The sequence below is a fragment of the Elgaria multicarinata genome, chromosome 4 (assembly GCF_023053635.1).
Source record: "Elgaria multicarinata webbii isolate HBS135686 ecotype San Diego chromosome 4, rElgMul1.1.pri, whole genome shotgun sequence".
In the NCBI taxonomy this organism is placed as follows: domain Eukaryota; kingdom Metazoa; phylum Chordata; class Lepidosauria; order Squamata; family Anguidae; genus Elgaria; species Elgaria multicarinata.
Genome location: NC_086174.1, coordinates 10,271,219 through 10,295,284, shown reverse-complemented (window position 1 = coordinate 10,295,284; position 24,066 = coordinate 10,271,219). Strand labels below are relative to the sequence as shown.

The 24,066-nt window shown below is 39.9% G+C and overlaps 1 protein-coding gene across 3 annotated transcripts in view; it reads right to left on the bottom strand.

The window, feature by feature from the left end:
* The window catches only part of USP34 (ubiquitin specific peptidase 34), a 143,069-nt gene that overhangs the window by 101,224 nt on the left and 17,779 nt on the right, over positions 1 to 24,066 (bottom strand). For all 3 annotated transcript variants that reach the window (XM_063123786.1, XM_063123787.1, XM_063123788.1), the window contains exons 2-9: positions 22,495 to 22,582; positions 18,948 to 19,371; positions 15,951 to 16,001; positions 13,946 to 14,095; positions 10,881 to 10,948; positions 8,784 to 8,976; positions 4,463 to 4,524; positions 25 to 106 (exon numbers count right to left, since the gene is read on the bottom strand). In XM_063123786.1, the coding sequence (XP_062979856.1) occupies positions 25 to 106; positions 4,463 to 4,524; positions 8,784 to 8,976; positions 10,881 to 10,948; positions 13,946 to 14,095; positions 15,951 to 16,001; positions 18,948 to 19,371; positions 22,495 to 22,582 (1,118 nt within the window). The remainder of the gene's footprint in view (positions 1 to 24; positions 107 to 4,462; positions 4,525 to 8,783; positions 8,977 to 10,880; positions 10,949 to 13,945; positions 14,096 to 15,950; positions 16,002 to 18,947; positions 19,372 to 22,494; positions 22,583 to 24,066) is intronic.

The following is a 24,066-nucleotide window of genomic DNA, read 5'->3' as shown; positions in this document are numbered from 1 at the left end:
AATATTAATTTATTTTAAATTTACCTCAATATGCAAATTTGGTCCAAAAATATGTTCTACCACATTGTTGTTGATCAGCCAGTCTGCAAGCTCTTTTGCAATGGACCTAGATAAAGGAGCGAAAGCATAACAAAATATGTCCGTATTATTAAGATTCTCTTATAGAAAGGGCCATTATTATTTACTTACATATTTACAACTATAGTTACTCCCCAAATTCAAGTGATATTCAAGCTTTAGTTTTTTACAAAGTGAAAATGGCTGATTTACATATAGCTAAAATTATTTTGAAGTGGATTCGAAATACAAAGTAGATTATAAACATGACAAATACTATGCTATTATACTAAAATGTCTCTCTGGAGGCCCATGTAGATTAAATAATTAATCCATAGAAATTCTGACTTATTTCCCAGTAAATCTAAGCAGGATCAGACCATAAAGCATTTAACCTTATGCTTAATTGCCAATGATTTCAACTTCATGAGTTAAGTAAGATCATGGGAATTTCATAACTCAGTGTAAATTCCATTTTTAACAAATGTTTTATCATAATTTGGGCTGTTATTACCACAATTTTATTTTGGATCAACTTTTCAAATACTGGTTCTGTTCACATATAACAACAATCCATTGGTTAAACAAACCATGGGTTCCTTCGCAAAAGAGCTTGCAGACTGGCTGATCAACAACATGGATTGTTGTAGACAAGCAAGAGAAAGCAAGTGTTCTGCTTTCCATGCATCTGCCAATTCCACTTTTACTCAACAACCCATGATTGGCCCCTTCTAGGTTGCTGAGCACGACATCTGAATCTAGCGGTAAACAACCACATGCAGTTAACCCACCAACAAACCATGAGTTAACCATTGGGTTGTTTAGCCCCTAAACAGATCAGCGCTTCCTCTCTCTCACTTGTCCACAACAATCCATGGGTTGTTTAAGGGACGGGTTGTTGTTATGTGCAAACCAGGTCCTTGTCAAAAGATAGGTAGGAAACATATTTAAAATGTTTTGCTATACTCCAAGATGTGTCCCTAACTCTTATTTTCTTTTTTGGGTTTTAAGAGCAGGAACCAGCGCAATGTATATTGTGGTCCATTGGTCTGCTATTGTCACCTTGAGGCCCAGTATTGGGCAAAAGGCGGGATACAAATAAATATAATAATAATAATGAGGAGGAGGAGGAGATTCCCAATGGACCACCAGTTTCCTTAATCCCTGCTGACCTTAAATTTTATTTATTTATTTATTTATTGCATTTTTATACCGCCCAATAGCCGAAGCTCCCTGGGCGGTTCACAAAAATTTAAACCATTAAAATTACGATGGCTATGTTAAGTCAGCTGAGGACTCCGGTAGTTATTATTCATACTAAAACTATTTGCCACTAGTTTCAGCACTCTCTGTGTGGCAGGGACAGCACATACAAAGGGGGGGGGGGGGGAACTTGTCCCTACATAGTGATTCTTGGGCTGAAAGGTGCTAGGACCCAGGGGCTTTCGCCCTTCTCCCATCCTCAGAGAAGCTATGCTATAGCAGATAAGGACTATTTTGGCACTCAGAGGCTTTCTGCCACTTTCGGCTTTGGAACAGAACTGTTTGCAGCCAAGCAATCGTAGTTAACAGGCACATAAAAAGAGATTTGCGAGGATGGCTGAGGTGGGTGGGGGAAAGGTTTGCTCTCCCCTCAGTCTGCCAAGAGAAGGTGGCAGCTGGCACTTAAAAGAAATATGCATGTGAACAAAATCCATTCTGGCAGCTACGTTTTCAGGAGTTTCCCAAAATATTTATATTAGCACGACACAGGTCTGTTGCCTAAGTGAAAATGCCTGTTGACACTGTTGCAGGAATAACAAATTTAGGTCTATATATTTAAGTGTGGATAATAATGATGATGTTATCATTATAGGGTGGGCAGCTTTGTTTCAGACCGTATGTGATTTTTCCTCCAAAGTTTTCTACATTTGTGAGTTTTATTCACTATTTTTTTTAAAAAAAGCTGCCGTAAGGAATGTTTTCAAAATGCATTTTTTTTTGCAATTTAAACTTTGCTATATTCAAGTGAGCCTTTGACCCTCACTCTGTAGCCACCTCACCACTGAAATCTCCCCTCCCCACATCTACACATATAATGAAACCTGAAGCTGTGCTAACTATCAACAATAATATGGGTCATCATGTAAAATGGTTAATGTATCTGCATATAAAGAAGCACGTATGCAGGCTAAAAGGGTATAGTAGAAAATTGTGACTAATTTTATCCTTAAGCCACCATTTTGTGACTAGTTCCAATTTGGTGCTATATGGATTATGGAACTGCCTTAGGTGCTACGTGTAGAAAAGCAGGATATAACCATTAACAATAAAGCAATATGATGACCACTGGAATTTACTTTTTACAAAAAGAGAAAAATGCACCGACATGAAGTCTGACCGCCCCAGCTCTAGATACATAATTGTATGGGAACTGAATACTTTTTACTGGATGTCATGGGAGACGCTGCTTGTCCTAAGCTAAAAATAGCAATGTGGGTTAAACTTAGCAGTGCTGCTGCTATTTTAAATCTCTATTATCTTTTCTTTACTACTGTAACATTTTTAAAAACCCAAAAGGGGATAGGAATTCAAGTGTATTTAACCCACATTCATGTAATAAATAAAACCACCCAGAGAGCTTTGGCTATGGGGCGGTATATAAATAATAATAATAATAATAATAATAATAATAATAATAATAATAATGGAAAAGGAGTTAGGTTATTCAAGAGTCACCGTTAGCAAAGCAACCTCATCTTCACCTCCAACAGACATTTGTGTTTATTTCACAAAAGCAACAAATAACGGCAACTGGAACAGCCAGGATGCTCATTAAAGTGGTTGACAGTGTCAAATATCAGAAGCCCTCTTCACATGAACTTGCAAATAAATCTACCCATACTGAGGAAACCTGAAAGAGAGCCGCCTCCTCCCTTTCCAATGTCATCTAGTGCCCAAATTGGATGTAACATTATTATTATTATTATTATTTATTTATATAGCACCATCAATGTACATGGTGCTGTACAGAGTAAAACAGTAAATAGCAAGACCCTGCCGCATAGGCTTACATTCTAATAAAATCATAATGAAACAATAAGGAGGGGAAGAGAATGCAAACAGGCACAGGGTAGGGTAAACAGGCACAGGGTAGGGTAAAACTAACAGTAGAAAGTCAGAACAAAATCAAGTTTTAAAAGCTTTAGGAAAAAGAAAAGTTTTTAGCTGAGCTTTAAAAGCTGCGGTTGAACTTGTAGTTCTCAAATGTTCTGGAAGAGCGTTCCAGGCATAAGGGGCAGCAGAAGAAAATGGACGAAGCCAAGCAAGGGAAGTAGAGGTCCTTGGGCAGGCGAGAAACATGGCATCAGAGGAGCGAAGAGCACGAGCGGGGCAATAGTGTGAGATGAGAGAGGAGAGATAGGAAGGAGCTAGACAGTGAAAAGCTTTGTAGGTCAACAGGAGAAGTTTATATTGGATTCTGGAGTGAATTGGAAGCCAATGAAGAGATTTCAGCAGTGGAGTAACATGGTCAGAGCGGCGAGCCAAGAAGATTATCTTAGCAGCAGACTCCACTTCTGAAATCTCTTCATTGGCTTCCAATTCACTCCAGAATCCAATATAAACTTCTCCTGCTGACCTTTAAAGCTCTTCACGGTCTAGCTCCTGCCTATCTCTCCTCTCTCATCTCACACTATCGCCCCGCTCGGGCTCTCCGCTCCTCTGATGCCATGCTTCTCGCCTGCCCAAGGACCTCCACTTCCCTTACTCGGCTTCGTCCTTTTTCTTCTGCTGCCCCTTACGCCTGGAATGCTCTTCCAGAACACTTGAGAACTACAAACTCAATCACTGCTTTTAAAACTCAGCTAAAAACTTTTCTTTTCCCTATAGCCTTCAAATATTGAGTTTGTTCTGACTCTATACTGTTAGCTTCACCCTACCCGGTGCCTGTTTACATTTCCCTGTGCCTGTTTGCATTCTCCTTCCCTCTTTATTGTTTACTACAACTTATTAGATTGTAAGCCTATGCGGCAGGGTCTTGCTATTTACTGTGTTATCTGTACAGCACCATGTACATTGAGGGTGCTATATAAATAAATAAATAAATAAATAAATAAATAAATAAATAAATAATAATAATAATAATAATAATAATAATAATAATAATAATAATAGAAGAAGGAAGGCCAGTGAGAAGAAGGTTGCAGTAGTCCAACCGAGAAATAACCAATGCATGAACAAGAGTCTTGGCAGAAGAGACAGACAAAAATGATCGAATCCTGGCAGTATTATACAGGGAAAAACGACAGGCCTGGATATGATGAATCCTGACACTCCAGAACTAGGGGTGAGGAGGTACAGATTCTAATGTTATCTCATGAGGCATGTAATTCAGTGGAAGTATTCAAAGTAAAAAACTACTTACGTTTCTGTGTCGGAAACCAATGATTCGTTATTACACACATCGTTGAAAGTATGAAGTTGATTCTACAGATAAAAAAGGGGGAAATAAATTAAAATTCAGCTTTATATCCAAAAGGATTCCATAGGTTCAACTAAAATACCCTTAATCAGATCAGTAACTCAGTTTCCATACTAGAGAACACTAAACTGACATAAAGGCATATATTTTTTGGGCTTTCCTTTTTCCTTTTATTTGTTAATAAACCAACAATAAATGCAGAGACTGAGGAATCACAAAACAGGTAAGTATGAAGCAAAGTAAAAGAAATAGTTGGGAATGTGTAACATTCTGACAAGTGTTTAGAATGTAATTGAGCAGCTGGTGGACTTTCCCTTCAGTTATTCTCATTGATATGTAAGTGATGAAAGGAGACCAGGTCTCTGTGAAAACATCATATGATTTTGCATTTGTTAGGGCTCTCAGAGAGAACAAATGACCAAATCCGCTCCAATAATCAGTTTCCTGGGAGTCCATCTTCCGTTTTCTCATGAGCTGCAACTTCTAAAGCAAGCAAAAGTCCCAGAAGGTCTTTATGTAATAGCTGTTCATTTTCATTGTGAAATACTGGCAAAAACATTAAAGCTTCATAATATTTATAGACTGATTTGTTATAAGGGATAATACTTTTAACACCACCTTCCAAAATTCTGCCACTATAGAAGCCACATGCGGAAACGTGAATCTCTAGACCACATTTTTGCCAATAAAAGGGGAACAGAGTGGGATTGATTTTAGAAAGTTATTGGGGAAAACTTTCATGGAGGCCTTTCTAATCTGGGACAAAATAGTTTTAGGTGGAGGGGCTGACCATAACTCAATCCACTGAGAGTCTGAAAACCTCTAATCCAAAACTGTTTCCCAATGCAACCTGAAGCCAGCAGAGTTACGCGAAGTCTCATTCACTAACCAGCTAATATCAGAGATTATTAGATTATTATGCGGTTCACTACACAAGTTCTCAAAAACTGTAAGGGATCGCAGAGTTTCCCACTAAGTGATTCATGCTATAGTGAAGGAACTGATTTCGTGCATTTGCCACATGGAAAATTCTTCCTCTTGGAATGAAAAGGCCAGCGTCTCAATAGGAACTGGTCTGCCTCTCACAACTAGGTCTTTGCAGCAAAAAAAAGCCCTTTCACTTATTATACTATAGATAACATAAAAGCCTATTTTTCTAATAACATACAGAAAATTAATGTAGCTTGTACTCTTAACTCAAAAGAATCCACTACCTCTGGCTAAAATTAGCTTTATTACATTTCTCTTTTATGCTTAAGACAGACAGAGACCTGAAAAATTCTGCAAAAAAGTGCAAGGCTTCTAAAGTGGAATTTCCAGTGAGGAAAGCCATATTTTGGGCTTTGCTAGAAGTATTCCCTCAACTGCTATCCCATATTGTCAATATTAGAGGCAGGGCCATCATATGTACCAACAAAATAATATCCATTATCAATCCCCGTCTCCCTCCCACACACACACACACATACAGTTACTTTAGCATGAGTTTTTAAAAAGTCAGTCAATATGGGATTCATTCATTCCCCCCCTTTTTTCTAAAAGATCATTTTTACACAAAGTATGAATAGAACACCACTTCTCCTCCTTCTTCTTCTCTTCCTCCCCACTCCCATGGTTATTTTGAGTATTTTAAAAATAAGATCTCACTGACCTAATCCACTTACAAAAACTTTATATGGTAAGCTATCTCCCTTCAAACAATTCAACACTTATACTTGCCAGGGGAGCACAACACATCCTCTGGCAAGTATGACAACGGACAAGGCTTTCAACTGCTGCTTGGTTAAAGTCCCACTCCCGCCTTTCTCTCCTCCTGGAATGAGCAGCAGAGAGAGGAAGCCCCAGAGCCAAACATCAGCTAAAGCCCCCTCTCTCCCCACCTTCCCCCACACCCAGAGGTAAAGAGGAAGGCTTTCATCCACATTTCACCCAGGTGGGGGAACCCATGAGGCAGAAAATGCAGCGTCTTTTAAACACCTCCTGAAAACACACTTGGGGCTCATCTACACCAAGCAGGATATTCCACTATGAAAGTGGTATATAAAAGGCAGGAGCCACACTACTGCTTTAAAGCAGTATTGAAGTGGACTGCAAGATCTACACTACTGCTTTATAGTGGTACTGAAGTGAACCGACAACCGTTGGGGCCCATTGACACGTCTACACCAAGCAGGCTATAACACTATGAATGCTGTATGAAAGCGGTATATGGTATGTGTCAATGGGCCCCAACAGTTGTCAGTGCACTTCAATATCACTATAAAGCAGTCGTGTGGCTCCTGCCTTATATATACTGCTTTCATAGTGGAATATCCTGCTTGGTGTAGATGAGCCCTTGGTTATCCAGGCTTTCCCTGAGCTGTAAGTAACATAAATAAATTATGCCACTCCATTTTGCTGCTCCTTGATATTTTTACTGTGGTTGGAAGTGTTTTTAATCTTATCATAATGTTAGCAAGAGGATATTGCTGTTATATATGCACTGCTACAATGCTTTGTGCACATTATGCTTTGATTTTACAAATAACGTATTCAAAATCCATTTCACCATAAGAGACAAATGGTCATGTTTCCCAACTGTTGGAAACCAAGCACATAAGTGCGCAAGGACTTTTTACAGTAAAGAAGGGTCCCATCTCAAAAAAATCTTTTAAGTTTCTTAATACAACTGCAATTGCAAGAAGCTTCTCATAAAGGCAGCTCCCTTATAATGAGAATCACAGTTAGTTCCATTTATGACTAGTTCACAGACAAGCTGACTGCACAGGGTGGGAAGGGTACTGAATCATTACTGAAGGTTATAAAGATGTCTCAAACACAGGCTGCCATCCTAAAAAGCCAAAGCCAAGTCTGTCTTCAATGGAACTCTGTTTTCAAGAGTGTTCTTAGTACAGCAACTGTGGCTCTTAGAAAAAAGCAAACAAAAATCATTGGGAGTCTTCCATGCGTGGCTCCAGATAAATTACAGTACACCACATCACAAATTTCATTTACATTCACACCAACTGTTTTAATAGCTTTGTAGTAGGTCTGTTCCTTCCCACTTTCTCTCTAGTGAGGGTTTGCAAGCTGCTAAGTAGACTTTCCTAGGGCCGCATGACCCTCTTTATCCCCCTCCCCTTTCATCATCAACTTTCCCTGCCTTCTCCACTCATACACACAGGTTTGTTGGTTTGTTTTACTTTCTTGGACTGAGACAAGGACAAGAATGAGCATGGCCAGGTGAACTCTCTCTTAGTTATGCTCTGGGTGATACTTTGGGAATATTCAACAACTGCTTACTTAGCTTAGGTATACAGAGAACCGTGTCCCCAGATGTAACTAAATTTCAGTTAAATTTGCAGAAGCTTTGCTAGAAGTAATATCCCCGATGCCCACTCCAATCTCCACAAACAGAGAATAAATTTCTCAATACCACTTTTATGCCTTTATGCAAAAGTTCTTGAACTGTCATACTTGCCCAAATCTTACTACTAATATATGCAGCAACTAGGAGACTACGAAGTCTGTGATCCAATACAACAATGACTGGCGTATACAAGTGCAAAGGTATCTTTGGAACTGTATATGATACAGGACGCATGTGTTTTGCATATGCATACATAAAATCAAAGGATCATATTTCACAGTTGCACTGCATCAGGATTTCCCCAGAACACCTCCTATGTGAGCCCAGATGTTTTGTAATACAATGGGGCTGTTCGCAGTGCCAGCAGGCGGCATCCTGAATATTCATTGGCCATGGGTTCGCATAACCCCTGCCAGGTTCGCATGACACAACGCTCCACAATTGGAGATTGAATATTCAAGACAGCACCCGCAGCTTCGGTCGAACCTAGTCTTTGTTTCTCCTGCTCCACTGCTGATATTATTGTGTTGAATTGCTTACAAAGATATTGTTTGTTACACAATTGGACTTGATCTATACATGTAGCAGAATGAGATAAGAAATCTGAGTTGGTAGAGTGGACTTACCATTTCAGTTAACAGGTTTTAAAGGCTATCCTATGTAGAAATGTCTCCCTAAAACTGCACATCAAGGAGAAGTTTTCTATTTGTAGGGAATTTTTCGTGTAAACGAACCTCATGTAAGGGAGACTGAAGCTGTACAGTCCATTCTCCCACCTCTTTCCTATCTCATTCCGCTGCGTGTGTAGACCAACCCTTAAGTTTGAATATGTAAATACAGTTTACTATTCAAGAACAGAGAAAGAATAGTTTAGCATACACATATTTTAATTATTATTTTTTTAAAAAATCTTACTGTTATTTGACTGAGTCCGGCCAATCTCATGGTTAAAGTTGGTGACATAAAGTACTTAAATGCAAGATCGAGACTCTCTTTATCAAAACACAAGGCAGTATCCAACGGCTCTTTAACTGTGCTCCACATTAAATCTGCCATGTTGCGAGCTGCACTCTGTCTTAACTCCTGGTCTGACAGTTTGCATAAATACCTAAGAATGGAAAAATACAAGAAAGTTCAAATTAATATTTGTTTTATTTCTAATTATTTCCTGCCCTTAATTTTGAAACAAAACACAGAAAACATCTAGGGCGGGTAACAATATTAAAACAGTAAAACACATCTAATAAAAACAGTAAAAAGCAGCAGAAAGAAACAAGAACACAACAGAGATTCAGTCATAGTCACTGAATTATAACAAATGCCCAGGCAAACCAATAGGTCTTAGCCTGTTGCAGAAATGCCAAAAACGTTGGTGCCAGGAATTCCAGAATCAGGACACCACCACAGAAAAGGCCCAATGTTGTCTCACTACCAGATGTATTTCTCCTAGTGGTAGGACAACAGATCTACTGGGAATAAGGGAAGTCTATTTTGATTAAGTCAGAAGTAAGACCATCTGAATGTGGCTTCTGGCAATACTTCTGATTATTTTTAATTTAGTTATCACATTTGTATTCCATCTATCCTCAAAAGGTGTACCTACAACTATCCCATATTGTTTTCATAAATGCCCTGTTAAGTTATTCAAATTCATCCAACAAACTTCCTGGCTGAATGGGAGTTTGAACTCCCAGTTTGAATTAGAGGCCTTAGCTAGACCTAAGGTTTATCCCAGGATCGTCCCTGCCCGCTCCCGGGATATCCTGTGTGTCATTTACATGAACAGGGATGACCCCGGGACAATCCCGGGATAAACCTTAGGTCTAGCTAAGGCCCAAATCTCCTCACTCCAACAGACTACCCACTCCACATTGGTTCTCAAATACCAGGTTTAGATAAAGTCTAAATTCCACATTCTAGACCAGCGGTTCTCAACCTGTGGGTCGGGACCCCTTTGGGGGTCGAATGACCCTTTCACAGGGGTCGCCTAAGACCATCGGAAAACACATATTTCCGATGGTCTTAGGAAACTGTATTGACTGAACTATGTCATGTATCATCTTTTGTATTATTAAAGCTATTGTTATGTATTATTTTCATTAGCAAACCATCCCATGGCAATGGATCGTGTAGAGAAGAACGAAAATAATTTTATGGTTGGGGGTCACCACAACATGAGGAACTGTATTAAAGGGTCGCGGCATTAGGAAGGTTGAGAACCACTGTTCTAGACAAACCTTTCCTATTTCTTAACTTTGGGCAGGATGTTATAAACCCATCAGAGTGATGATGGGAGATTATTTTCAGGGGTTTTACAGCTTCCAGGTAGCACGGCAATTCAAAGAAGCTTTTGTGTTTGATTTGCTACTAAAGAGATTATAATTTCCCCACAATTTGGCTTTGCAGTACATTTCCACTGAATCTTTTGCCGTTCTTGGAGACAGGAGATTATTTCCCAATATTTATCATGCTTGAGACATGAACAGCTATTTTATCTGAATGTGTCTCTATAATACTGCTCCCCAACATTGCTTATCAGTACTTGCCCATGAAAAGTATGAATAAACGCAATTATTTTTGTCTTAAATAGCAAGGTACAGCATTCAGCAGCTGCCAACATTTTCCTAAGAAGTGTAACAGGAAATAACTTGGTTCACTGCACCGTTTGTCACTACATTTTAAAAAGCACCTGCGAAAACCTTTTTGTTTTAGGACAAACATTTTTTTAATAAAAGCACAGCTCTGTCAGGATACATGGGATAAAATAGTTAGAAACACAGACACATAATTTTAAGTACTACAGTGTATGTAAAGCCATGATTAGAAACTAAGCACCAGACTCATATTCATGCCGTTGATTATATTCCTGTCAATCATCAAATCACTGCAAGCAATATTGTTTGGTTATTAGCCTTTGATGACTGTCAGGTCAGAGGCACCATATGAACAATTTCAAGTTGACAAGACATTGATAAAGGAAAACCAGGAATGGGAAGTATCTGCAAAACATACCTGATAACATAGGTCCTAAATGGTATAATGTGTTGCATAACAGCAGGGATGTGCAGCCATATTCTGATCTATACAAGAAATACACAAATTGAACAGTATAAATTGAAGTGTCACTCAAACCATGAGTCACAGAACCTTGCCTATTGAAAAGGAGATCTTCTCTTCCTAGAGGTGGTGGTGGTGGTGGTGGTGGTGGTGGTATTATTATTATTATTATTATTATTATTATTTATTTGTATCCCGCCTTTTGCCCAATGCTGGGCCTCAAGGCGGCCTTACAAAGTTTAAAACATACACTGGGGGGAGAGGGAAACAAAACCACAAAACGTTTAAAATACACAACAAAATTATAAGACATTAACATAGATGGAGGGCCAGATTATTCTCCAAAGGCCTGCTGGAACAAAAAAGTTTTAGCCTGCTTCCAAAAGCCCATCAAGGAGGGAGCCACCCTAGCTTCCCCGGGAAGAGAGTTCCAGAGCACCGGAGCAGCCACCGAGAAGGCCCTCTCCCATGTTCCCACCAAGCACGCCTGTGAAGAAGGTGGGACTGAAAGAAGGGCTTCTCCAGAAGATCTCAACGCATGGGCAGGCTCATAAGGCAGAATACGTTCTTTCAAATAACCTGGACCCAAGCCATATGGGGCTTTATAGGTCATAACCAGCACTTTGAATTGTGCCCGGAAACAGACTGGAAGCCAGTGGAGCTGTTTTAACAGGGGAGTTGTGTGCTCCCTGTAACCAGCCCCGGTCAACAATCTGGCTGCAGCTCTTGGAACCAACTGGAGTTTCCGAACACTCGAAAAGGACAATGGAATGCCAGCTTGCCAAGATGCCCTAGGCCAGAAGGATAGAAAATGAATTGTGTGAGGGGAAACAACCCCCTAAGTCAGCCTTTCCCAACTTGGTGCCCTCGAGATGTGTGGGCTAGAACTCCTATCGTCCACGGTCACCATGGCTGGTCATGCAGGCTGCAAATGGTGGAAGTGGGCACCAAGTGGGAGAGGGCTGTTTTAAGTGTCTTTTCCCATTAACCCACAGAAAGGGAGAGGAAGGCCATTCAAGTGGGAATCTGACAAAGAAATATGTCATACTATATGTCATACTATACCACAAGAAAAAAGGGAAACCTACAAAAGCAGCATGAACAACAACAAATTCAGCATTAATATTGTGTTGTTAATGTTTAAAGCACTTCATATACGTTATTTCAAGGCAGAAGCATGGTTTCTGCTAAACCACTTGCAAAGCAAGGGGGGAACATGATGTGAAGTGGATGGGAGCAGGTGTTTAATGCTTCATCTTGCAGCCCTTTCACCCAGGTGCTCTTCCCTTAGCTGGGGTTTGAGGTGCATGTTTGTCACGTCATATGGAAAAGCAGTTAGAGAGGGAGGCTTGCAGGGCAGGGGGGATGCTGAAGGTGAGGAAGCAGCAGGCAATGCTTCTCTGCTTTGAACCACGATGTTCCCCTGCCACTCTGCAGCTGCTTGATGGAGATCCAAATGTCTCTGCCAAATGTCTAGGTCTGCACACAGTCCTCCTGACAATCTCTCCACAAGATAGCCAAGTTTATTATTCCCTTTATGTAGATGGAGGTCAGAGCTGCGCATGGCTTGCCAGGTTACCTAGTTAGGTCATGGTTGAAGTAAGAGTTGAACCAGGGATTTCCTAGTTCACAGCTCAGTCATTTGGCCACCACTATACACAAGTTCTACTATATAATGTCTGTCACTAGATTGCTCTTCCGTCTGAGGATGAAACAAGCCTTCCCACTGGGACCACGGAGTCCATTTACTTGACTTTGCCCAACACCCTTTGAAGGATGGTGGACAAATCTGAAAGCCATCCATCCAGGAAAAGCTTAAAGATAATTTTTCAATCACACATGTTTGCTTTATCTTAATTCAGTTCTAGACTTAGAAGAGGCCATTCTCAAAAATCAAGCAACACAATGAACCTGTAAAAGGAAACAGCCTCGCACTGTAAGTGCTAAAACATGCGCGAATGCAAACAACTGGAAACACTCTCTGTGCCAATAATTCAGTAACAAGTTTTAATGAGCATCCTTCAGAAGAAGAGATAGCTCATTCTACAATACGCGTGGTTATTTGTCACTGCATTAGCTTTCACATAAGCCAGAGGAACACAATACAGGAAACTGGCAGCCCAAGAGTCTGACACTATGATGAAAAATAACTGGGTTTTCTTTACATTTCATGCTTGAGTTAAATAAGTTGATTGGTAGCTGTTTAGTGAAGTTAAACCCAAATAAAAATCCTAAAATTTACTCTGAAATTATTTTACCTTTACTCAGTGGTTTTCCATTAGAAGTAACTGAACCTCATTTATATTTACAAGTCCACTGCTTGTATTGCATCAGGACATGCTTTAAATTACTGTGCATGGTGGAAAAGAAATACGTTATTGTGGTGCTGTTTATTACAAATTGCTTTGGAGCACAGGGCCTTGAAGAATTTGGCTCAATTTTTAAAAGGCAAAAAATACTTGATGTTAACTTAAGGCAAATATTTTCCATTCAGTTTTTAAAGAACTACTGTCACCAGCCTGCACTTTTATTAGCCTGTTTTGGACAGAAAGTGCAATTTGAGTGCATTTTTAAAAACCTACCAGCCCTTCTGGAAACATCTGAGAGAAAAAGGGAACTTGTGCCGAACAAACAAATTCCACCTATAATGGTACATATCCTGAAAGCAAGAACTCAAAAAACATGTTTGAATAGTGATGGAAACTGGAACAAATATGATACTGCAAACAGCCAAGCCATGTTTCTCTTCATCTGGAGTTTTAGTCAATGGTTGAAACAATAGGCATAAAAGCAGGCCTATCCCCAGTTTTAAAGGGCAACAATTTCATAACTACAAAGTGAAGTTAGTATTATTAGAATTGAGAATATTAAATATTAGCCAAGGCTGTCCCTCGAGACTGCGTCTGCTGGAACTAGAACTCACATTAGCACAAGAAAGCCTCTTGCCATGACAAGGTTTCAGGCTCCACTTATTACATCCCATGATTAAAGAAATGAGAGAAACATGGATGCATACTTACATTAGAGACCACAGTGATAAATGCATGTGCTATGAGAAATGGTAACGTTTCAGGGGTTCCATATTCAAAACAGTCCTTCATGAGGGAAAGGCCATTTTTTCCACAAAATAAGCAAACGTAGCGAAGCAAGTGCAATGGTACTTCTACATCCTATGGAAACAAAAACACATTTTTAAAAAGAAAAACATCCACATATACCTTTTCCCCACCCAAACTTGTGTTCTTAATTATGCTTCCTATACATTATTCTGAAACCCTCTCTGTACGGTTAGTTACACTGGTATTTTAGGATCTGCATCAACTTCATTTTGAATTCCAGGCCGAATTCAAAGTCTTTTGAGCTATAAAGATCTTGTAAATGCCTTCTCTGCTGTGGCACCCCGGCTGTGGAATGAGCTCCCTAAGGAGGTTCGCTTGGCACCTACATTATATGCTTTTAGATGCCAGGTGAAGACCTTTTTATTCTCCCAGCATTTTAACAGTCTATAAATACATTTTAACTTGGTGTTTTAAATTTGTAATTTTGCATTGCTGCTGTTTTTATCTGGTTGAGCTTTTATATTGTATTTTATATTAAGGTTTTATACTGTTGTTTTATACTTTGAAAGTTTTAATTTTTGTGAACCGCCCAGAGAGCTCCGGCTATTGGGCGGTATAGAAATGTAATAAATAAATAAATAAATTTGTAAATCTAAACTCAGTTTACAATATTGGCACAATCTGCCTGACGCCATTTGAAAGACTGAGCTTTTACATCAAATGCATATCTCCTTGGGTCATCGGGCTGTACTGCTCTGAAGGCCCAGAAGAAGCTTAGCAGTCTGCATGATCACATACATTTGCTATTATTATTCATTATTGAAATCCTGTTCTGCCTTTTGACCCAAGTACCACAGGCCTGTGCAAGCTGCAACACATCAAGCTGAATACAATCGCCAAGCAATGCACAGAAGCCCACTGTTCTTCACAGTTGTGAACAGAGCTGATCTACAATGGAAGATTTAAGACTGTGCCTGCCCACCCTCAGCCCACCTGAGATCCATACACTAAGTGCCAAATTTGACAATGCATACATAGAACGTCGACACAGAAACATCAGGCTGGCTCAAGGTGGGATTTGGCAAACGTAACCCAAATCCTTCATTGTGCAGAGTCTATCTACAAGTTTGTCTATGACTCAGGAGTTTAATTAATTTCCTGTTTTGCTGCCACTCTGGGTCTGCAAAAACAAGGATGTCCAGCATCCTGCAGGAACACCACAATGCATGGCTGATGAGGGGGCATCTAGTTTGGTGGTCACAAGGTGTGGAGGTCTGTGATTCCAATATGGGATATTTTATATGGGATTGTGCCTGCCTGCTCAAGGTGAGTGGGAGAAGACCTACCCACTATGATTTATTGAAAATCCACCATTCCTATTGTTTTAAAGCTACCTCTACATCCTGTTGGAATAGTCAGACTTAAAGGAGCATGGCTGAATATTTTTATATGTATATGAAGTCCAAAGAGCAAGGGCAATTGCAGAGGTGCTTGCAACATGAGCCTATAAGTATGGAATTCCCTTCCTCAGGACACTCAAAGACCACTGTAAGATTTCTAACTGCAGTCTTCTTTGGTGCCCAGGGTTGAAGTGTTAGGAAAATCCTAGGTACAGCGCAAGGACAAGCAAGATACAAATAATGCAATTTACTTAGATAGCACATTAATATCATAGCTCAATTGTAGGACAGATGTTTTGGATGCAGAAGGCCCCAGGTTCAATCCCTGACATCTTCAGGAAGGGCTAGGAAAATACCCATGCCTGAAACCGTAGAGAACCGCTGCCAATCAACGTAGACAATACTGAGATCCAACTCAATATATGGCAGCTTCCTATGTTTGAAGACAGCTTTTCTTCATTGTGTATTTTGGACAACTACAAACCCAGACTTCACTGACTACATTTAAAGAGCTATAATATATTAAAGTTACATGCATCTCATATATAGAAACCAAGAAAACTTACATTCATATCACAGAATGCCCCTAATATATTGCTTTCTTGTGCAGAAATATCCTGTTCAAACAAACAAACAAACAAACAATTATTTAAAGTATGAATGCAACTAATACCCAAGAAAAAGACCAAGATCCTCTACATATATTTTGAACACACAGCATTTATAATGGCAGTCATGAGCTTCCAACAATGTACATGTTTGCTCTAAAACTACTGAAGTTGCACTTTCAAAAAGGCACATGCTTGCACACAGAAGAAATTAGTGATTAAAAAAAGATACTACTGTTTTATTTAATTATTTTTTCCCACACCAAACTCTATGTACCTTTGGGCATCAAGAAAAGTAATGTAAGATTTGAATTTCCCTGGTACATAGAACATTTCAATCCAATGAGTCAATGAGGTCTCCCACATGTGATTCGAGAGGCAGAAACGCCAGTGAGCTTTAAACGTTTCTTGAAGAGTGATCTGTTGTTTACTCAGGCTTTCCCTGACTAGTAATTACACCACGCTGTTCTACTGTTCTTTGTGTGAAAATTTTAATGTATTCCTTATCTCACCTTATTTTATACTGTATTGTAAGTATGCCTCATGGGATATCAAGCAGTATATATACAATTAAATAAATATGTTGAGCACAGTCCTAGACAATCTTAGACAGAGCACATCTGTGCCATACAAGGTCAACTATGCTTCTCTGACATAAAATAATCAACCAGCCTTATTACATAGCACTGTATGGGGCTCACTGGGCAAAATGTGCTTTTAACTTGTTGGTTGTTTTATTGTGGTTTTAATTTTTGTGAACCGCCCAGAGAGCTTCGGCTATTGGGCGGTATAAAAATGTAATAAATAAATAAATAAATATAAATGTAGACTTATCAAAATCTACACTCACAGTAACGATGGAAAGGAGGAAGAGTTACATTGCCTTGTAAGCTGCTTTCTGCCCTGCTTTTCTGAAACAAAACTTGTTTTGGCTGCAGCAGCAGTTTTCTGATAGTTCTGCTCAAATGTAAAACTTAACTCTGGTTTAGAATCATAGAATAGCAGAGTTGGATGGGGCCTACAAGGCCATTGAGTCCAACCCCTGCTCAATGCAGGAATCCACCCTAAAGCATCCCTGACAGATGCCTGTCCAGCTGCCTCTTGAATGCCTGTAGTGTGGGAGAGCCCACCACCTCCCTAGGTAACTGATTCCATTGTCGTACTGCTCTAACAGTCAGGAAGTTTTTCCTGATGTCCAGCTGGAATCTGGCTTCCTTTAACTTGAGCCCGTTATTCTGTGTGGATGAGGCTCTCCACTCGGCTCATGCACCCCTCCCTTCCACTTTTGATTAACCACACCTGTCTGCATCATACAAACCCAGTAAAATATTGGGCCTGTTTAGACAACACACTAAGCCATGGTTAGGCTACTAATCCTTTTGCAGTAAATGGTTAGTTAAGCATATTTAAACGATGGTTATGTAGCCACCATGGTTAGGAATGGTTCACGCTACACGCTAAGCCGTAATGTTTAGCTCAAAATGCTCAACCACCGTGGTTTAGAATGTCATCTGAACAGGGTCACAGTTAATCTTAATTATGGTTATTTCAAACAAGCTAGCTTTAGGCCATGGATTACAGAGCTGTCTTGTTTAAATTAAATTAGCCATGGTCCCAGGTTTATATGACACAACAAGCTGTGGTTAATCAAAAGCAGAAGATTCTGAAGTCTACCTCATGGCTGCATAGGAGGAGAAGAGAGGGGAGAGCATGCAAGGGGCGTGAGCTCTAGGTTTGTCTTATGTGACGTCTGATTATAGCCAATATATTGGATCAGGCTGCAAACATTATGAAGCAATGCAGCTGAATAAAAGCCTAGCTACTTCCTTGAAGACAGCATCCGAACATTTACAAAATATTTAGCTTTGGCAAAATAGCAAAAGATGAGAAACTAAGACATCTAACAATAAACCAAGTAATGGTTTCAGCCTCTGCAAATTAAAACTGCCAGCGTCACTGGCAACTAGTCTTAACCTGAATTTGGCATGAACTATTAAATTGTTTCTAATTATTTGGCAGCCAGCTTGGGGATTGTACTAAGAACCCTTCAGGTCAAGCACGATTTCCCTACTCTCTGAACCACCTTCTGGCCCTAGGAATCAGGTGAGCCCAGAGAGCCTATCTCACCCCCCAATTAGATCATTTTACATTAATCTCTACAATAAAAGTTGTACGTCAGTATTCACAATGATTACACTTCAACCATAAAGCCGAGAGCTGGTCTATATATTATTATCCTACAAGGATCAGCATCCCTTTGGTAAGTTTCCCACCTATCGTTAAACAGAACTCAATGTGTAAGTTTGGGCCATCACACAGTGGCTACCATCGAGGTAAATTTGGGACAGAGAAACTGACCACATGATGGCTTCACATTTCATTAACTTGTTGATCACTGGGCCAGTTTACACATCACGGCAGCAAGTCCTTGGTTAACAACAAACCATAGGTTAATTGCAAGGTCCAGGTTCACACATCAGACTCACAACCTCTGATAGGCCGATTGAAAGTTGCTTACAGAAAGTGGAAGTGGCTCATGTGCAGCAGGCATCCCACAAATTATGGATTAAATAACCCACAATTTGCTGCTGTGATGTATGAAGTGGGTCACTCTCACTTTGCAATTTACCATCAGAACTGTGCTGGAAAATGTTAATATTCTCCAACTATCGAACATGTTCACAAAATTAAGTCACTGCGTATGTAGGTAATAACGTATAGCCCAATGGTAGTCTTTCAATTCATGTTAAGTTTCCAATGTGGACCTTGTTGCATATCTCTGATTAGGGTGCATCACAGAAAAGAAAGCCCCAGACACTGAAATACACTTCACATGAAGGATATTCAACTCAATGTGAATATTTATTGCCAGATTTAATAGCATTCAGGAATCAAAACTCATGTTTACTTTCATTTATGTAAAACAATACATTTGTCAATTAGGATAACATGTACCTCTATTGTGGGATGTGTATTATGCTTGTAAGCAGTATAGAGAGGAAACTGGATCTGAAAGATTTTTGCTACACAAAGCAAAAGTTTTTCTTTCTCCTCAGTGCTCCATATGCTAAAGGTGTCAGCACCCTTTGTAGATTCTTCCTCTGTCAGGATACAAGTTCTTCCCGAGTCTAACTTTTTCTCTATGGATTTGTGTCTTTCCCCATTTTCTTCTTCTCCATGAGATTCTTTTTCTACATTCAGTGGCTCATCAGATGGATTATTCTCATCTTGCCATGCTGAGTCGAGGTTAATAGTGCAATGTTTACACAGCTGCTCCCGAAGAGCTTGAACTTGGGCAATCACTAAATTTATAAGTGCGCACACAACTTGGTTAAAGATCTCCAAATGCTTGTACTCCTTGAAGCAGCACAGACATTGCCTGTTGAAAAAGTAGTTTAACAAGTAAATCATTAGAAAAAAAATTCTCTTAAAATACACAAAATAGTTGCAAGAGTGCAATCTTATGCATGTATGCTCATAAGGCAGCCCCACTGAGTTTGATGAGTCTTACTTGCAGGCAAGTGTGTTGTTCCCTTAACATTCTACCTATGGTAGTACTCCAGGGCAGATTTTTGAGAATTTATTTATTTTATTTATTTAAGGATTTTTATGTCGCCATTCAGCCAAAAAAGGCTCTCACGGCAGCTTACAAAAGTATTTCTTGACAGTCCCTGCCCACAGGCTTACAATCTAAAAGACATGACACAAAAGGAAAGGGGATTGGTAGGGAGGAGGAGGGGGGGGAAAGGAAAGCAAATTCAGGCACTACAATCTTAGTTGGAAAGTTCAGCAGTTACAGGTGACAGCAGGAGGGAGGGGGGCTCTCAGCTGGAGCTGGACCCAGGCACGGTGGAGAGGTGCCTGGCTGCTGCTTCCTCTCTCCTATTTAGAATTAAATAGAATTCTATTTCAATACAGATTGACTGGGTTCACACGTAATGCTAGCCCTTGACTTGTTGAATTTTTGGTTGTCATGTTGTATGAACCCGTCCGTGCTAATAAACCATGGTTTGTTAACCACAAACAAGCCAGAAAGAGGACCCATGATTTTTTGTTAGACTGTGAACTCTGAGATGTTTAATCCATGTGTTGATGTGATGTGTGAATCCAGAAATGTGGGATGCTCATGGGTTGTTTTGCTAGTCTACAGAAATGGCAGGCAAGAATGTTAAAAAATAAAACCCAGTGGCTTAAATGCCAATATTACAATGCTGCAAAGGCATTTGGGATATAGGGAGGGAGTGGGCAAAGGAGGAGGTCAATAAACATCTCAGGGATTGAGAAAACAAACTGTGTTTTGTTCGATCAACTGTTTGGTGCCCTACCCAGTAAGGCAACAAACAATGGGTTAATCATGGTTCCCTCAACCTTCCAGAGCAGATTTTGGGGAGGAGCATAAGGCTGCAATGGGGAAAGAGAATCAATGCTGCTAAAGGATACAATTTTATTAGCACACAGACAAATTGGAAACACACTGTAACTATCATCCCAAAGCACTTCATGCATGGTGTTGGGGAATGTCAGAAACGGAAGAGACATTCATGCTGCTTCTGACTTTCTCCAACGCCTAGCATGAAGTGAGAAACCAACCCCACTCCTCCTCTAAGTACTCAGCATACGCCAGAGGACTCTGAGGAGGTGGGGTTCATCTTTTGTACCTAACACCAAGTTGGAGAGGGGGGAAATAATAATATATTTATTTATTTACTCGCCTCTCCCTCTGGATCGAGGCGGGCAACAACACCAAACACAATGTAATTCATAAAATTAGTTAAAAGAGCATATAAAACCAATACAATATTAAAATAACAATCACATCATCTTAAAATTCTTAGGTTCAAAATTCATCTGGGCAGGCCTGCCGGAAGAGACTAGTCTTTAAGGCTGTCTAAAACTCAGGGAGAGCTCTAAGCTGACGAATCTCCTTAGGCAGGCCATTCCACAGTCTGGGGGCGGCAGAAGAAAAGGTCCTTTGGGTAACAGTTGCCAGCCTAGTTGTGGCTGACTGGAGTAAACCCTTCCCAGAGTAAACCCTTCCAATCACTTTATGTTGGCTATGTAGGAAATAGGCAGATAGCAGTATTGCATTTGTGGTTGCTATTAGCAACCATCTTTTGGCATCTCAGTAGATAACTGCATTCAACTAAAAGCACACAGGTAGGTTTTGTATTAGAAATGTACCGAGTAGCAAAGTGAATGGTAGCAAACTTCAGAAATTCACAGTGAAGTTGAAGCGACTGCTTGAGCTTTACAGCTACTGGTGATTAATTCCAGGGGATAATCCATTTCTTTCAAGATGCACAAGAGCAATGGCAACATTGCCCTAAAAGGATCTAATCCAGCCAATCTTGTAGTATTCATCATGAAAGAGCTTGTTAGCAAAGTGAGCCCCAGCTCAGCAGCCACAGAAAATCTCACATACCAAGAGATTTATTAGACATCAGTGAATAGAAGCATCTGCTTCTTCTATATAAGTAGAGGGTTCCACAAATCTAGGGGCCGCTGTGTAGTCAGAATGCAAGAGATTTCCTACCAATCATAGTCCTTTCCCCAAAACACTTTGAGTTGAACAGGTTTCTAGTTACCAAAACATGGAGGGTTTTTTTTTGTTGCTTTTCTGTTCAAATATAGCATGTTGCATGCAGTCATAACAAACAAGTATCATTATTCAAAACTGAAACTTCTTAGCTACGATCTTGTTTTCCCCTTTGACAACTCCAGCAAAAGCTTTTTTTCCTCGAACTAATAATGAACTTTTAAAATTATACTGTATGTAAAAATAATAAGCAGGGGGACTTGCCTACATTTCTATATAAAAGAAGCCTTCATTTTTTTTAGAATGGCACAATCAGATGTTCTGTTCCCCAATTTGGCTTGTACCTGTATACTCTTCTACTATATTGTCTTAAATACCAGAGTAAGCTGGAAAAGGAATAACTTATCTTCTTCTTCATCATCATCATCATCATCATCATCATTATTATTATTATTATTATTTGTATCCCGCCTTTTGCCCAATGCTGGGCCTCAAGGTGGCCTTACAAAGTTTAAAACATACAATGGGGGGAGAGGGAAACAAAACCATAAACGTTTAAAATACACAACAAAATTATAAGACATTAACATAGATGGAGGGCCAGATTATTCCCCAAAGGCCTGCTGGAACAAAAAAGTTTTAGCCTGCTTCTGAAAGCCCATCAAGGAGGGAGCCACCCTAGCTTCCCCAGGAAGAGAGTTCCAGAGCACTGGACCAGCCACCAAGACGGCCCTTTCCCAAGTTCCCACCAAGCGCATCTGTGAAGATGGTGGGACTGAAAGAAGGGCTTCTCCAGAAGATCTCAAAGCACGGGCAGGCTCATAAGGGAGAATACGTTCTTTCAAATCTTCATGCCACAATCTTTACTATACCTCCTACATATTTTACCAAACATGGTACTCGTATGTGAGCATGCACCTACACAGACACATCATAAATTGTGAGGACTTCAAAAACTGAATTTACCTTTGAGTCCAAGAATTGATATAAGCAAAAACCTTGAGCGCATGTTCCTTTCTGAGCTGCAATCCATCGCCACCTTCAATGTCAGATACTAAAGAAAAACAATTGAATTATTAGTCCCATAAAATACATTTGAAACTTCTTTTAAGTTCTCCACTAAAAGTAAATTAAGATAAATATTGTATAAATGCTTCAGAGATGAACCATGGAAAAGGAAGTAATTAGGGCTAGCGTATTATAAAGTCAAGTGAGTTTTTTAAAATGTGTTAGTATTTATTTAACAAGCAGTACAAAGTTATTCAGAGCCCTCAAATATACTGATAATAGCATAGGCATTTAACAAAGAACCTAGCTGACTGGAAAACTCAGTATCAAAGGGAATTCTGTTTTGGGAGTTATTTTAGAGGTTTTATTGATGAGCACCATGGAAACTAAAACCCAAGAAGCATTGGAAATTGCTTAAGAAATGTCTCCTCTGTTTATAGAGTGGTGCTGAAAACTGCAAGCAGCATCCAAGTTGGAACTCTCAGGTAAGTAACAGCAAGCCTTGGATCCTGGCTTATTAAACCAGCATGCGCACAAGCAGTGTGCTGATGCACACACCCTGTTCTCTCCTGTTTTGCTCATCCATTCATGCAAGCATGTAAACAAACCACAAAGTCACAGTTAAGCACAGTTTCCTATTATGACTGAACCTAATTGCTCTCAAACAAGCCAGGATAGCTAATTACTCTCAGACAAGCCAGGATTGGAAGCAAGCTTTAAAAGAGGATTTGAAATTGTGAAAACCAGTTTGTTTGAGAGCAATCAACCATAGTCCCAGGTTCAGGCATAAGCTACACTTTTCCTGGTTTGTTTACCAGCTTGCATGAAGCAGGAACAAATGGGTTGCATGCACTAGTACGCTGTTGATCCATATCATGGTTTAATGTGAAGATTCATAGCTTCCCATGATGTGTGAATGCAGCCACTGTATCAATAGTGAAATCAGAGCAAACTAAAACTGAAGTGAATATGAAGAGTGATTGGATTGCGTACACTGACAAAAAAATCCTAGAAAGCACAGCAGGAACACTTGCATTCTGGATTAAGGTGAAGCCTTCCCAATCACCTTTGCGCCTGATTTACAGCACCGTGCACAACAAGAGTACGTGCATCCTAGTGGTGTCCTGATTTCAATCATTATAAACAGATCAAATCAAGATAGGACTTATGACAGGAAAACTGGAAAAGGGGAATTGCAGAAGATGAACCATGCAAAACTAACTCTCCCTAACTGGTGCCCTCCAGATGTTTTTTTTACTTCAACTGTAATCAGCTCAGCCGGTATAGCCAATGGTCAGAAATGCTGGGAGCTGTTGTCCAAAACATTTAGAGGGTGACATATTCCCCACCAGTCTTTTATAGCACTTCCCAAAAGTATACTGCCATACCCAAATACCAGCCTGAATGAAATAATTTTCACCTGCCTCCAAAAGCTCATTACGGTTGTGTTTAGACAGAGAGGGAATTTCACAACCAATATCCACTGACCAAAAACGTTATGCCTGGAGCCCTGGCATATACTACCTCATT